Source organism: Haliotis asinina, chromosome 11 (assembly GCF_037392515.1).
Source record: "Haliotis asinina isolate JCU_RB_2024 chromosome 11, JCU_Hal_asi_v2, whole genome shotgun sequence".
Taxonomy (NCBI): domain Eukaryota; kingdom Metazoa; phylum Mollusca; class Gastropoda; order Lepetellida; family Haliotidae; genus Haliotis; species Haliotis asinina.
In genome coordinates, this window is record NC_090290.1 from 43854208 (window position 1) to 43869452 (window position 15245).

The window sequence follows — 15245 nt, forward strand, 5'->3', positions numbered from 1 at the left end:
ATGGCTCACCAACAATGGCGGAGTCAACTGGATTATATCATCACACTGCTGGGGTTCAGTGTCGGATCCGGCACATTCATCAAGTTCCCTTTCTACTGCATGCGCAATGGAGGAGGTAAACTGTCGAGGTTAAACTACCATGCACATTCTATTTCGTCGTGTGTAATGATTGAGTGAGTGAGTTTAGTTTTACGCCGCACTCAGCAATATTACATCTATATGGCGGCGGTCTGTAAATAATCGAGTCTGGACCAGACAATCCAGTGATCAGCAACATGAGCATCGATCTGCGCAATTGGGAACCGATGACATGTGCCAACCAAGTCAGCGATCCTGACCACCCGATCCCGTTAGTTGCCTCTTACGACAAGCTGAGTCGCATTTGATGGCAAGCATGGGTTGCTGACGGCCAATTCTACTCCGGGACCTTCACGGGGATCGTGTATAATGAAAGAGACTGACACTACTTCAACTCGTTGCTCATTTCATATGAACTATGACTCATATTTGGATATATAATAAAATATATAACATGGTGCCATCAATGTTCAAGAAACACACCGTCATAGCTTAACTATCCAGTGCAAACTGTTCGACCCATTAGTCCATGTATTATGCTCAAAAAGAATAATATACATGTTTATTACTCTCCCGTTGAAGATACTGCAGTGTAATATTTTCACAGCAATATTACACTAGCGTAATACCGCTTGACGTATGACGTCAAAATGGTTTAAAAGTTGTGACGTTACAATGTTAATGTCACTGTCCCAGTTTTACTAGACCTTGCTTGACTCGCGGAAAGGTGAGAGTCCTCGCTCTGTAGGCATTTTCGTCGCAGTTTCTGTTAATTTATGTTGGCGAGTAATGGTCCGAATACTAGCTTCGCTTCCGTGATATACCATTTTTATTAAACTCGTTAAAGAATTAGTATCAAACGTTATTCGTTCGTTTGATAACACATCATTAACTCGTTTAATAAAAATTGTATTACACGGAAGGTCGTTTAGTATCCTCTGTATTAAAACACTGGAACAAGAAACATCAATATGGCGTAACTTTCAGATGCAATATTAACAGATTTATTCATCAGACATTATCTTCGAGAAAGAAGTCAGACATGGTTGTACAAAAATATACCAATATGACTTAAATATCCAATGCACACTATTCGTTCTATTATGTCATGTATTATATTCGAGAAATATATATGTTGACACGGAAATGGATGAAACGTGCAATACGACTAATTATAAATACAATATGTCCTTAGTAAATGGGTCTTTAGGAAGCTAAGTGAGTAAGTATTACTGTCACATGCAACGAAGCCTTTTTCTTGAAATAAAGACTGATTTTTGTCTATGCTACAACGATATCTAGTTCGTGAGGCCGGCTGACACTCATTGCAAATCAGAATTAAAGGGACTGATTTGATGCAGTTGATTTCACATGGTGGGAATCTTAATAAAGGCTCATTTTCCGCTATGCTACGACGATATGTACTTTGTGAGACCGGTGAATACTCACTGCAGGTCAGAAATAAAGGGACTGATTTGATGCAAGTGATATCACACGGTTAGAACTGTTTTATGACGTCATCGATGAGTGATACTTTTAAGTTCATTCATTGCCATGGGCTAGGATATTAGTCTTTTCTTGAAAACTACCATGGTCTTTCCTGTTTTAACACAGGGGCATTCTTGATACCCTTTGTCCTGTTTACCGTCATTGGCGCCATTCCATGTGTATTTCTGGAGATGTCGATCGGTCAGTATTCTCAGAGTGGCCCTATTAAAGTCTGGGACATATGTCCAGCATTTAAAGGTAAGGAACCCTTTTGTCATTTGTAATTAAATTTTACAACTGAAACCATATTTCCACAATGGTGGATAAAACACATGTCACACTGCTTTGTAAAACGTTGATTTAGAGAGAGAGAGAGAGAGAGAAAGAGAGAGAGAGAGAGAAAGAGGGAGAGAGAGAGAAAGAGAGAGAGAGAGAGAGAGAGAGAGAGAGAGAGAGAGTAGTGAGTTTAGTTTTACGCCGTTTTAGCAGTAGTCCAACTATATCACGCCTGGGGACACCAGAAATGAGCTTCACACATCGTACCCATGTGGGTAATCCCACCCGGGTCTTCGGTTAATAACGCTTATAGCCAGGCTGTCCCACCGTCCCGATTCTGAGAGGGTGAATTGGCTTAGTTCTACGCTGCCTTCAGCGGGCTAGTAACGTTCAGGCATAGCAAGCCCGACCTGCAAGCAGAAATTGGAAACTATTTCGCACACTGGTTGTACTTGATATTTCCACCTCGATACGGGGCGGTGGGGTAGCCTAGTGGTTAAAGCGTTCGCTCGTCACGCCGAAGACCCGTGTTCGATTCCCCACATGGGTACGGTGTGTGAGGCCCATTTTCTGGTGTCCTCCGCCGTGATATCGTTGGAATATTGCTAAAGGCGGCGTAAAACTCACTCACTCCACCTCGATACGAGCTGTATTTGCGGGTTAGAAGCCTGAAAAGAGAATGCCAAAAGTCGTTAATGTTCATTCTGTATCATGACTGAATGTAAATAGTGGCATCATGTAACCCTGTGGTTTTCAGTAGTAGTAAATCTTCATCCTTGTTTCTCAGTGAAACATGTAATAGTGCTGTTACAGTGCGAAATAAAATCCATCATAACTAGTTCCACCTCCTAGGTATTGGCGTGGGGTGTGTGGTGTGTTCATGGATGTTCTACACCTACTACAACGTCCTGTTCGCCTGGGTCACTTACTACTTCTACAACTCCTTTTCAACCCACCTGCCTTGGGAACACTGTGGTAACGCCTGGAACACACCCACCTGTATCCCAGTCAACCACAGCTCAATCCTGTTCAACGTCACTGATTCGTTTCCTGACACTGGCAAACTGACTTCAAACTCCACTCCTGGTATGTCAGCTGCAGAAGAATTTTGGAGGTGAGGAACACCATTTTCTCCCTGGGAATACGTGGAACACACAGACAGGCTTATGCAAGCATAATAATCATTTGGCGAAACAGTCAATGGCCCGCTGGTCCGTGGCTAATAAATATCCAGTTTGTCACTGGTCCCACTGGCTAGTGAATTTTCATGAGGTCTTTTGTAAATATATCACTCTCTCCGACTGAAAAAATGGAAATAAAATATTCATCATATTAACAGCCTCATGCTGAATCCCGAGTCTACAAATTTCGGGCAAGTGAATTTTTTTGTGGGATAGTAACTTTCAGGCATAACTAGCCCGAATGGCCAGCACACCGAACGAAATCATGAATTATAATCAGCAGCAATATCATAAGGAATTCCTATTTGCTATTTCATATGTTTGTTGTGTAACAAGAGGGTCCCGCAGAGGACTTCAGATCCGTGTGATAGGAGGGAGTCAAAGTACTCAGGACCACAAAACACAGAAATGTGTGGGCAAAATAAATTTATGTCTTTATGTTAATGAACATCATGATACAGACTCGCCAAATGTAGCCGACAATCAAGAAAAAACACCAAACAGTAATTCATCTAAATATTAAGAAAAGGGAAAACTACATAAGTAAAAAAAAATAACTTCATTATTGTTCCTAGACTCCTAGACTTAATCCTAATCGTGACGCTAGTCCTTACCCCTCAATAGCTAAATAGCCCAGCCCACAGAAGCCTGTTTGTACTCATAGTTGAGAAAACGTAGGAAAATGCATTTCCCAGATTGATATTAATATTTAACTCAAGTATAGCAGATAATCTATGTTTTAAATTAGTAGATAGTTTTGTTATAGTTATTTTGGATGTTTGGTATTTTGGATGTTTGGTTTTAGAAATGCATTTTTTTGTTTTGAAAAATCAGATCCAGGCTTCTAAATCAGTCGAAGGGCATTAGCTATTTGAAACTAACTGAACGATATCAGAGCAATTTCAGAACGTATGGAACGAAGATAAATATCAACTTTACGGCCCTACTGCAAACGTGTGAAACGAGTTTCAGATTGCGTCCTTGTCCCTGTCCGTGCGACAGCTCAAATAGACTACAGCAACGTTCCCCTAAGTAGTAGAAAAGTTTTGCCTTTGCCCTCAGCAAGACTATTCCTCAGGGCAATAAAGGGCGGTGCAAGTCGTCCACCCATGATCACGCATGCTCTCCAGACGTTTTGTCGTTGAATTTTCCTTTCTTCAACTCGTGCCAATATTGATCACTTATTTTCATTCTGATAGGCGATTTAACTAACAGCTGGTCACATGTTGTTGTTTTTTTTTTACTTTGCGTGACACATAACAATTTGTTACAGCAATACTGCATTCGGCTGTTAACACAAATGCACCCAGGTTACCTTTACATTTGAAGTGGGGACCCTTAGCAAACTTTGAGTAGGATAGTGTCACTGTTTAATACACGTGATAGTTGCTTGAACTTGCAAACTGACACAGCTGGAACTGATGTTTGACCTAAGGTGGCAAACAGGCTCACGTTTAATTAATGCAGGAGCAGGATTTCACAGGAAGATATGTACATGCATACAAACCAGTTCCGACAACGTGTTTCTGTCGATGGCATGTTGACCACAACAGCCATACGTGTGCCGAGTAATTGGTGATTGATGACGTTAACAGTATGATGATGCATTCATATCTTCGTGGATACTGTTAAACGACTGAGTTTTAGTTCTAAAGAAATATATTAAACATTGGCGTATCAATGTGTATTGTCAATATGTGACTCAAATCAGATTATTCAGTTTTCACAGTCATAGAAAGAGACCAAAGTATAAAGCACACTTAAGCAATATTCAAGCAATGTCACGACTAGGGACACCAGACGTATCCATGTCTGGAGTAGAACCTGGACCAAGATTTTGGAAACTCTCCTAGTGCTACGATGGTCGTAAATGTTATATATTAACATTAAGTTACGACTATATTAGATCTAAGAGGGCTTCGAAGATCTAGGCCCTGAATCTTTTATCCCTTTCTAGAAAACGTAAACGCCAGAGTTAATATTGATCGGCACGAATCAGTAGTATAGTAGTGACGTTTTTCACGTTTAATGTACCCTATTCTGTGGTAGGTTCCAGACACTGAACATCTCCGACGGCCTCCATTCTTTAGGTGGGATAAGATGGCATCTTGCAGTGTGTCTGATCATCACCAACATCATCCTATTCCTGTGGATATTTCAAGGCATCAAAGTTACAGGCAAGGTAACCCCCAGTGCTGTCACAATCCCTAGTGAATAGCACACAAGTTTGTGTATTAACCAACCTCGATGGTAAATGACCAGATGGTGGCCACATGAATACGAGCAGGCAGTGTGCTTAATAGTTTCCAAAGTTTGCTAGTCAGTCTCGCTATCTGTCCCTGAAAGTTACTAGCCCACAGAATTACTCAGTTGTCCGAAAATTTAAAGGTAGACACGGGTTTCATAATTAAGCTACCGATGTGATGTACATGTTTTTTTTATCAGACCCTAATCTTGCATGTAAATGTGTGTTTAAAAGTGTGATTTTTTAAAGAGTGACATATTTACAAATGATCCCATGAAAATTCAGTTGCCAGTCTGGCCAGTGATAGTGGAGATTTTCTGGGCCGACGGGAATTTTACTAGCCAGGGTCTCGTGAGCCAATGGCTATTTCGCTCACTGGTTTCGGGTGTAGTGTATTCGGACAATATTCTGTGTCTATGCGTCTCAGTTCACCCAGCTGTGAATGTTTACCTGGTAAAGGATGGGTTTGCCACCATATCTCGGTGCGCCTAGTACCTGTAATCATTGTATGATCACCCTGGAATTGATAGTTATTAGCCTGTTTTAACTGCATGGACATGTAAGCTATATAAGTATCCCATAATAACCCCAAGCAGCTTGCAATCCAAAGCTAAAGTCTCCACTGTAGCTTTTAACGCATACATTCAGCTCCACAACACTGTGGTACTTCGGACATATTGTGAGGGGCGTTAGAGATTTGTTTGTTCTTTAACGCTGCACTCAGCAGTATTCCAGCCGACTGACGGCAGTTTGTAGACCAAATGGTAATGATCAACAACATAGGCGTCGACCTGCACAATTAGGATCCCTTGACATGTGTCAACGAAGTCGCGAGACTGACCAGGTCAGTGATCCCGTCACTCGCCTCCAAAAACAAGCATGTTTTGTTTTCGCAGGACCAATTCTAACCCTGATCTCCACAGGTGGGGTGTCAGAGTCGCCCTGTGTCATTCAGTTCGTTTGTCACAAGGTTATGTTTGTTAAGCTTGCCCAGGTGTCAGCTGTGCGTACTGTGTAGAGGGTTTTGGTATTTCTCAGTGTGTTTGAATGTGTGTGGACTCAATGTATTTTCAATACATCCGGCTATCTGTGTGCCTATGCCCTAGATCTTCTTTCATTCAGCTCGTCTATGTCACTGTTGGCGTTCCCTACATCCTCATCACTGTCTTCCTTATCCGGGGCTCTCTACTTCCGGGTTCAGCGGAAGGTATGGCTTACTACATTTACCCGAGGTTCGAGAAACTCCGTGACCCAAAGGTAAGTACACGTAGTTCATAGACTTTATTGTCGTAAGGTACATGTATAATGAATATCTAATAGAAATACACAAAGGTTATTCTGTGTGTTTGCTCCTGATAGTCTATCTACTGAGCGTGTTTCCTTCTGTCATTCGAGGTATGGGTGGAAGCTTGCAGCTACGCTTTGTACTCCATGGGTGTAGCTTCTGGGTGCATCATCACAATGTCTGGCCACAACAGAATAAACAACAACTGCTTCAAGTAAGAAAAATATGACCTTGTATGGAAACTCCTGTAATGGACAGCCTGACTTCTGGTTTGGAACACCTCACTAACAACGCGGTCTGGGCGTGTTTATGCTACTTTCTTTATCGCTACATTTATGTCACATACGTAAGGTTTAGTCTACGATCCCAATCCGAGTGTACAGAGGTAGTCCAAGATTAGTGCAGATTGTCACTTGGGTCCGACGGGAAGAGGCTATGACTTGTTGTTCCTAAATCAACTAGAAGAATGGCTAAAAGATAACGATAAGACAACGTCAAAAGTTGACATGCAAAACAGACTCTTTTTAAGAGCGAATGGCCGGTAGCAGCAACCACTTACACAATCTACATCCAGAAATAAGTTGTGTTTGACAGTGTGTTTGTGCCTGATACCATGCCGTAGTTCTCCTGCAATGCTGCTGTAGCATGAAAGCAAGCCAGACAACCACTCGGTGGACCAGAAAGCCAGAGAAATGAAATTGCACTATTTTTATTGAAGAATAAAAACGATATGTTTATTTTGAAATAACCTTGCCTTCGAGTGCACAGTGCTTGCAAAGGTAATGTTTGACATGTTTGGCACTGTCTGGCTCGTATTTATTAAGTTTTCCAATGACGTGGTTGGGCAAGAGGTGACCAACAGGATTGGTCGCAGTTCGTCACTTGGTCGATAAATGTTATGCCAACGTATACAGTAGAGAGATGCGTATGTCAGTCACTGTGATCAACATGGTGGGTATGGATCTACGCAATTTCGGATACGATGACATGCGTTAATCAGGTCTGGGATCGTAATAGTATATGATCAATGATCATATCATTGTTGCTAAAGTTTGAGCTAGTCCCTACATTATCCTTTTTCATTATGCGTCATTAGAGCAGTGTCTACATGTCGTAGAAAGGTGTAGATTACTGAAGTCCGATTTCCTTGAACTTCAGAGATGCCATTGTGGTATGTTTGGTTGACGTTGCTACCACTGTCTACATAGGGCTAGCTTTCTTCTCTATCATCGGACACGTGGCCTACTTACGTGGCGTAAGTATCGATGCATTCGAATCATCAGGTGAGTATCACATCGACTGTTATCTAAAAGTTCTGCTAAACGGGACATTGTGGCCAGTTTAATGACGGAACAACTCAGAAATGATACCCATTCAGTTTCTAATAACGCCAGCAAATGAACGGCTGGACTTAGAAGTTGTTGGTGATTGTAGGCAAAGACATATCTTCGTTATGAACAGTCTCTTATTGTTAATGCGAGTTCTTTTCTCAAGCATGCAAGGTTACTGGGTGTCGGAATGAGAAGCTGAAATGCATACAGTCCGTTTGGGTTCAAATGAGAATGATGTATGATTAAAGTAGTCGAAAACAAGTGCGTTGTTCCACCACCAATAGAACAATGTTACATGATAGCTTCTTAAAGAGGATTTTGTCTGATTGATCATAAAACGCCAGATTTCAGATCCCGTTGAGTACAGAAGTTTCAGGACCATGTGTCACATTTGTGTTTTCTGCATTTATTCCTCTTTCGAGTTATGTAATCAGTCAACGTTCTCGTTTGACCCCAAACGGACTGCAGTTCAATACAGGTACTACACTGTCTAGATACTAAGTAGTGATATCGAAAAAATGTGATCACTAAGAGTGTCACTAGCAATACCAGGTAGGCAGGACGTGTTCCAGCGTTGTGCCAACGTCAAACGTCAAACGTCAAGGTTGATGGCTAGTTTTATGGATATGCAACTTCCTTCTTCTGTGTAGGCGATGTTTCGACATAGATTCTAATGTCGTAAGATTCTAATGTCGTTCTCATTTGCTCGACAAAATTAGAATCTTTGTCGAAACGTCGCCTAGACAGAGTAAAGAAGATGTATGTCGATGAAAACATACTCCTACTTCTAGAATGCCCGTCCAAGGCAAGGGTAAAAAACCTCACACACTCACATTCCTCACGCATTCTTGTACCCACAACCCCACGTTTAACTGACAAATATTCGAGTTCGCTTCTGATATAGTTATATATACTATTAGGTAACTGCAACTTATACGTCGATTTTGTTCTGAGAGTGTAATTGAAATTTTGTGTCTTGCATTTTATAACTTTGGTTTTTTTCATATTACAGGTTTCAACTTGGCGTTTATTGTCTACCCTGAAATAATGGCTTATTTGCCGCTATCCCAGATGTGGTCGGCGCTGACCTTTATCACCTTGATGACACTTGCTATTGACTCTATGGTGAATGTATATGATGTCATTACCGTATATATTCTACAGGGGTTTTGACTTGTTGTTTTAAGGACAAAATGCTTCTTCTTGCGACATACCGGAAAATGTGAATTTCACTACTTCCGATTTCTGAACTCTTAAACCTCAAAACCAGGTCAAGAATTATCATACGAGCATGACAGCTATTTGGCAAATGAAAATCACTTGCTTGATGTGTAAATATTGCCCCACCACTTCGCCAGCAAATACAAATGAACTCACTATCTGCGATGTCAACATATTGTGCAACTAGTAAATGCAAACCATTTTACTACTTGCGGTATGGACATATTGCCCAACTGATAAATACAAAACACTTCATTATTTACAATATTTTACATATTACCCCACTGGTAAACAACAACTACGTTATTATTTTCGATATGTGATATTGTCCTTCTAGTAAATACAAGTCACTTACTTCTTGCAACATGGAGATATTGCCAGCTATTAAATACAAACCACTTTACTATTTACAATATTTAAATATTGTCTAACTGGTAAAAACAGCTATTGCATTATTTTCGATATGTGAATATTGCCACTCTACTACATACAAACCACTATACCCTTTGTAATATGTACATATTGTCCCACTGTAAAATTAATGCTATTTTCGTTATATATGTACGTGACTCACTCACCGACTCACTCACTCAACGACTCAATCACCTCCTGTGCAGGTGCCCGGGATAGAGATCATCGTTGCAGCTATAGAAGACCATTTGCCCCGCTTGTCGAAGAAACGGTCTTGGGCAGTGAAATGCGTTGTCATACTCAGCATCGCCCTATTTGGCCTCATCTACATATCACAGGTATGCAGGGTATCGTTTAGTGGACAGTGGTCTCGTCACACTGTGTCTGGAGCAGGACGAAAAACAGAACAGCTGAATAGAACGAAACACAAGGGTGTACACCCGGTGTCATCTCTGACATCTTTTCACTGACCCATTGACACAATTTTGATCGCTATTGTAACTAGTGCTCACTCCGGAATCTCTGTTAGTAGTTAATTGAAACGAATTAATTTATGTTTATGTGCATAGGTGTAACGTCAGTAGTGTTCAATGAAGACCAGTATGCGAAATAGCCAGACCATGCGTTTCTTGTTTGTTTTTGTATGGTAGTAACTTGATGGCAATACTTTTTTCTTAGTTTCTCCATTCACATGTTGGGCTGGTGAATTATTTTGTGGGCTAGTAACTTTCAGGCATAGGTAGCCAGACTGTCAACCAAAATTTGGAAAACATTCTGCACACCGCCAAAGACACTCTGGTGACAACATTCCAGGAGAGATAGACGAACTGACTATATGTATGTCATCTTCAGGGTGGGATCTACGTTCTGACGTTGTTTGACTGGTTTGTCGTCTTCCCATCTGTAGCAGTGTTTGCCATCCTGGAGTGTCTAGCAGTAGGATGGCTGTATGGTGAGAGTTTGTGTTGATATCCCGGAGCGTCTCCTAGCTGTATGGTGAGAGTCTGTGATGATAACACGAAGCGTCTCCTGGCTGTATGGTGAGAGTCTGTGTTGATATCCCGGAGCGCCTCCTAGAGGTATGGTGAGAGTCAGTGATGATAACACGAAGCGTCTCCTGGCTGTATGGTGAGAGTCTGTGTTGATATCCCGGAGCGCCTCCTAGAGGTATGGTGAGAGTCAGTGATGATAACACGAAGCGTCTCCTGGCTGTATGGTGAGAGTCTGTGTTGATATCCCGGAGCGTCTCCTAGAGGTATGGTGAGAGTCAGTGATGATAACACGAAGCGTCTCCTGGCTGTATGGTGAGAGTCTGTGTTGATATCCCGGAGCGTCTCCTAGAGGTATGGTGAGAGTCAGTGATGATAACACGAAGCGTCTCCTGGCTGTATGGTGAGAGTCTGTGTTGATATCCCGGAGCGCCTCCTAGAGGTATGGTGAGAGTCTGTGATGATAACACGAAGCGTCTCCTGGCTGTATGGTGAGAGTCTGTGTTGATATCCCGGAGCGTCTCCTAGAGGTATGGTGAGAGTCAGTGATGATAACACGAAGCGTCTCCTGGCTGTATGGTGAGAGTCTGTGTTGATATCCCGGAGCGCCTCCTAGAGGTATGGTGAGAGTCAGTGATGATAACACGAAGCGTCTCCTGGCTGTATGGTGAGAGTCTGTGTTGATATCCCGGAGCGTCTCCTAGAGGTATGGTGAGAGTCAGTGATGATAACACGAAGCGTCTCCTGGCTGTATGGTGAGAGTCTGTGTTGATATCCCGGAGGGTCTCCTGGCTGTATGGTGAGAGTCTGTGTTGATATTCTCGAGTATGTCATGTGTATATGGTGAGTTTCCTTGCTGATACCTGGAGCCCCTCCAGCTGAAGGGTGTGTATTTAAGATGATTTCCTGGATCTGTAGCGGGTGTTTGCTGAAGTTGTGAAAACATATTTATCGATTCTATTCACAGGAACACATAGATTACAAGAAGCTATCGATGCAATGTGGGGAAGACGAATGCCTCGAGTCCTTGAGTTGTGTATGAAATACGTATGTCCCGTGCTGTTCCTCGTAAGTATGGGGCTCATCTGCGGCCTGATTTTGAAAGAGGACAGAAATTGGTTGGGTAAACGCCGGTTCAACGGCATGAGAGCTTGTTGCAGGTCTCAGACGTTTTAACATTCTGTAGGATCCACCGGCATGAGTATGACGTGGACAAACCGGGAAACGGTACCGTAGCGAAGCAGGATTCGAATCCTAGGTTCCTGGAGAGCACAAGAGGTGCAATAAAACACAGCTGGTTGAGGCGTCTTAAACTTCCTGGCCACCCGGACTATAGAAGAGTCTGTTTGTCAACACCGCTAAGAGCAACATGTTCTCACTTGCATTTACTAACATCAATATGAGAAGGTTTTATTTGGAGTCCGTTGTAGATGACTTGATTGCACTTATAAGTCTGCTTTTCTTTTGATCGGTGATTAAATCCATGACCTTCTGTCAAACAGTAAGGATTTCGTATTCAAACTCCCTTCTAAGAATCTCATCATAATACTACTGATGCATGCACGTATCAAGCAGAGTTCCGATACACGTACAGCATGGGTAGGGTAGCCTAGAGATTAGAGCATTCTCTCATCACGCCGAAGACTTGGGCTCGATTCCCCACAAGGGTACAATGTCCGAAGCCCATTTCTATTATCCCCGGTCGTGATATTTTTGCAAAATTCATAAAAAAACGACGTAAAACTAATTTACATGCTCTTCATACTCGTAAAGCGTGTTTAGCCAAATGCACTCTGGCCAAGTGTAAGTGAATTCATTAACCTCACGCCCTCTTCGTTCTGATCCAATGTTTGTTTTTGCTATCTACGGTTTTAGAAATTTCGTCTCGTCATTTGTGACCATCCTCTAGCGTTCCGTTAAAGAATGACTATGTATGTTGGCATTGTAACTGCCTGAATCACCCGAATACCGAAGACGAACTCCATGATCTGCCCAGCTTATTTACCACTTTCTTACAAGCATGATATGTATGATGATGCTTTAAAGTCTGAACAGATTACGTTCTTTATGAATGAATCATATTTGCCTTTGAATTTAATTATTTTTATATTAGGTATTTACAGTAAAGATTCAGGTTAGAACTGATTTTCATTAAACCATGTATGTCGTAAGAGACTAATGTGGTCGATCAGACTCGCCGATTCTTGTTGTGTTGATCACTGGATTGTCTTGTCTTGACACGATTATTTACAGACCGCTCACATATTGCTAGAATAGTGATGAGTACAGCAACTCCATATTTTGCTTTTAAATCTATACTGGACAAAATAAGTTGGGGATAATGGTATTTTATGATTGATATTTCATCAGCATGTCAATGAATAAATAGATTCCTATAATAATTTGAAAATGTTCACATATCCCTAACAATGTTTTTCCCACTAAATTTAATTTTCTGTCAGTTGTTTCACCAAAACAATAACTATAAATCTACCAAAATGCACACTCCATTGTGTCTAGAATAATTTTTCCATGATAATCATTTAATTATAGTAATAATGTATAAATACTTCAGGTTGTCTTTGCCTACTCCGTCTATGGCTACCGTCCACCTAAATATGGAGACTACTACTTCCCCGGATGGGCCAATGTCATAGGGTGGATGATCTCCCTTGTTTCCATTCTACCAATCCCAGTCATGTTTACATGGAAGGTCTGTCGGGCACCCGGGGCTTCACTTGTCGAGGTATTTGTCTTATCCATTGTATGATAAATGGAGTTTCGTTTCCGGTAAGATTTAAATGTGCATGTTGTCTACGTGCTGAAATTGGTGCAGTCATGAGCGTCAACTAAAAGCCAATGGCCATTTCAAATTGACTCTCGGATTTCAAGGAGGGGGTCTGTCATTTAAGTTATCAAATGAATAGAGGATGGTACGATCATTCATTGACAGTTGTGAACGTTATAGGTGGTACCAAGGGATTCTAGCTGTATACGTGTGTCAATATTGACACATACTGACAGAATGAAATGGTATTATAGGCTTCAAGCCTTCAGACCCGTGAAGGTCCCGGGGTAGAATAGGCCTTCAGCAACCCATGCTTGCCAGAAAAGGCGACTATGTTTGTCGTAAGAGGCGACTAACGGGATCGAGTGGTCAGGCTCGCTGACTTGGTTGACACATGTCATCGGTTCCGAATTGTGCAGATCGATGCTCATGATGTTGATCACTGGATTGCCTGGTCCAGACTCGATTATTTACAGACCGCCGCCATATAGCTGGAATATTGCTGCGTGCGGCGTAAAACTAAACTCACTCACTCACTCATTCAAGCCTTCAAAGGCTACAGTGTGTTTGTGTTTTTAAACGAACTGTCAAATTACACTCGTTTATCTGAAACAAAGCTGTGTAAACGTTTTGTAATTGTTTGCTTGACATTGACGGTTTTTCGTCCTATTCTTCACATTCGTATTCAAAAAGTGGGATTGTCACCATTCCAAAGTTTTAGTAACAACATGCTTGGACTGAAGGTAAAAGTAAACCATCTCAAGCTTCGAATTACAACACCTTTTGCAGTCTTGAATGAATTGCGACTTCATGAGCAAAGCAGTGGCGTCTCTAGAAGTCCTGTTTTAAACCCGACTCCAACCTGAAAAGTACCTATGATACTTAATATCCAAACAGTTGGGAAATTCATCAATACGATCTGTATTAGGCCTATGGAACCTAATGATTAATGGAGGAAGACATGTCTCTATTGACAGATATACAGGAATCTGCCCACTGTGTAAATCATCTAATGAAAACGAATGCCATTTCTTATTTGTTTGTCCATCTCGCATAGATTCACGTAAACAATAAATCCAGAATGCTACCACTCCAAGTTACCAACTGTGGCAGCTGAACAATTATTGTCAACTTTTGTCTATTACTGTCAACTGTATGAACATGAAAATATCACAACACAATCACAATGCAATGTCTAAGCGTGATATTCCGTGTATTCAAGTTGTATGTGTTTGTATAATACATGTAACTCCAATGTATATGAACCGGAGGCCTGAACGTCTGAATACAATGAACGTCCTTGTCATATAAGCTTTATAACTCTCAACAATGACATTTGTTCCAGAAACTGAAAAGGGCTATACAACCAAAGAAGTGCTGGATCTTTTCACCTCAGGAAGAACCACCATACACCGCAGTTCTTCAGCCAATGATATAAACCTTTAAACCAGAGCCAAACATCGTTGTTCCGAGCTTCAGTGTGTGGACTTAGTGTCTGAAATAAATGCTTGGTAGCTGTCTGAAATAAATGCTTGGTAGCTGTCCTTGTTTAGTCATTCATTGTGCTGTTGTCACTTTACGGTTGTTGCCAGCGAGTAAGTGAGACAAAGCTCACTCGCTTTTATATGGGAAAAGTCTTGCATGCTGGAAATCAGAGCAATGACTTCCACATACCACACTAACGGTATAGTTCATCCTATAGTTTTGCGAGTTAAGCTAGTTACAGCTAGTTAATGATGTCGGTCGATAATTAAGATGCATCTGAATGATCCTTAGCAGGCCTAGGTATATGAACAACATAGCAATCTTCCAAGAAGAAAGGAATTTTCCTGAAGTCCTTTGTTCATAGAAAATGACTAAACCCACTGCAATACATGAATTGGGTAAATACTTCAAGAGCTGATAGTGAATATTATCAGCCCCTGTTGCTCTATCATGAGCTTGCTCAAGGG

The 15245-nt window shown here is 41.5% G+C and overlaps 1 protein-coding gene across 1 annotated transcript; it reads left to right on the forward strand.

Moving 5' to 3' along the window:
• On the forward strand, nucleotides 1-14731 carry LOC137256152 (sodium-dependent dopamine transporter-like). Its single transcript, XM_067793857.1, has 13 exons — nucleotides 1-115; nucleotides 1693-1824; nucleotides 2695-2956; nucleotides 5073-5205; nucleotides 6391-6525; nucleotides 6664-6767; nucleotides 7712-7836; nucleotides 8897-9009; nucleotides 9723-9854; nucleotides 10369-10468; nucleotides 11473-11573; nucleotides 13081-13251; nucleotides 14639-14731. Exons 1-13 carry the CDS (start codon nucleotides 1-3, stop codon nucleotides 14729-14731), a joined length of 1716 nt encoding a protein of 571 aa, XP_067649958.1.
• Nucleotides 14732-15245: the final 514 nt, after the last annotated feature.

What these genes read in the sequence shown, in the direction of transcription:
- LOC137256152 (XM_067793857.1), top strand. Translation starts at nt 1, where the DNA reads ATGGCTCACCAACAATGGCGGAGTCAACTGGATTATATCATCACACTG. An exon ending in GCTGCAGAAGAATTTTGGAG is followed by an intron (nt 2,957 to 5,072) that starts GTGAGGAACACC and finishes ATTCTGTGGTAG; the next exon opens with GTTCCAGACACTGAACATCT. An exon ending in GCATCAAAGTTACAGGCAAG is followed by an intron (nt 5,206 to 6,390) that starts GTAACCCCCAGT and finishes TCTTTCATTCAG; the next exon opens with CTCGTCTATGTCACTGTTGG.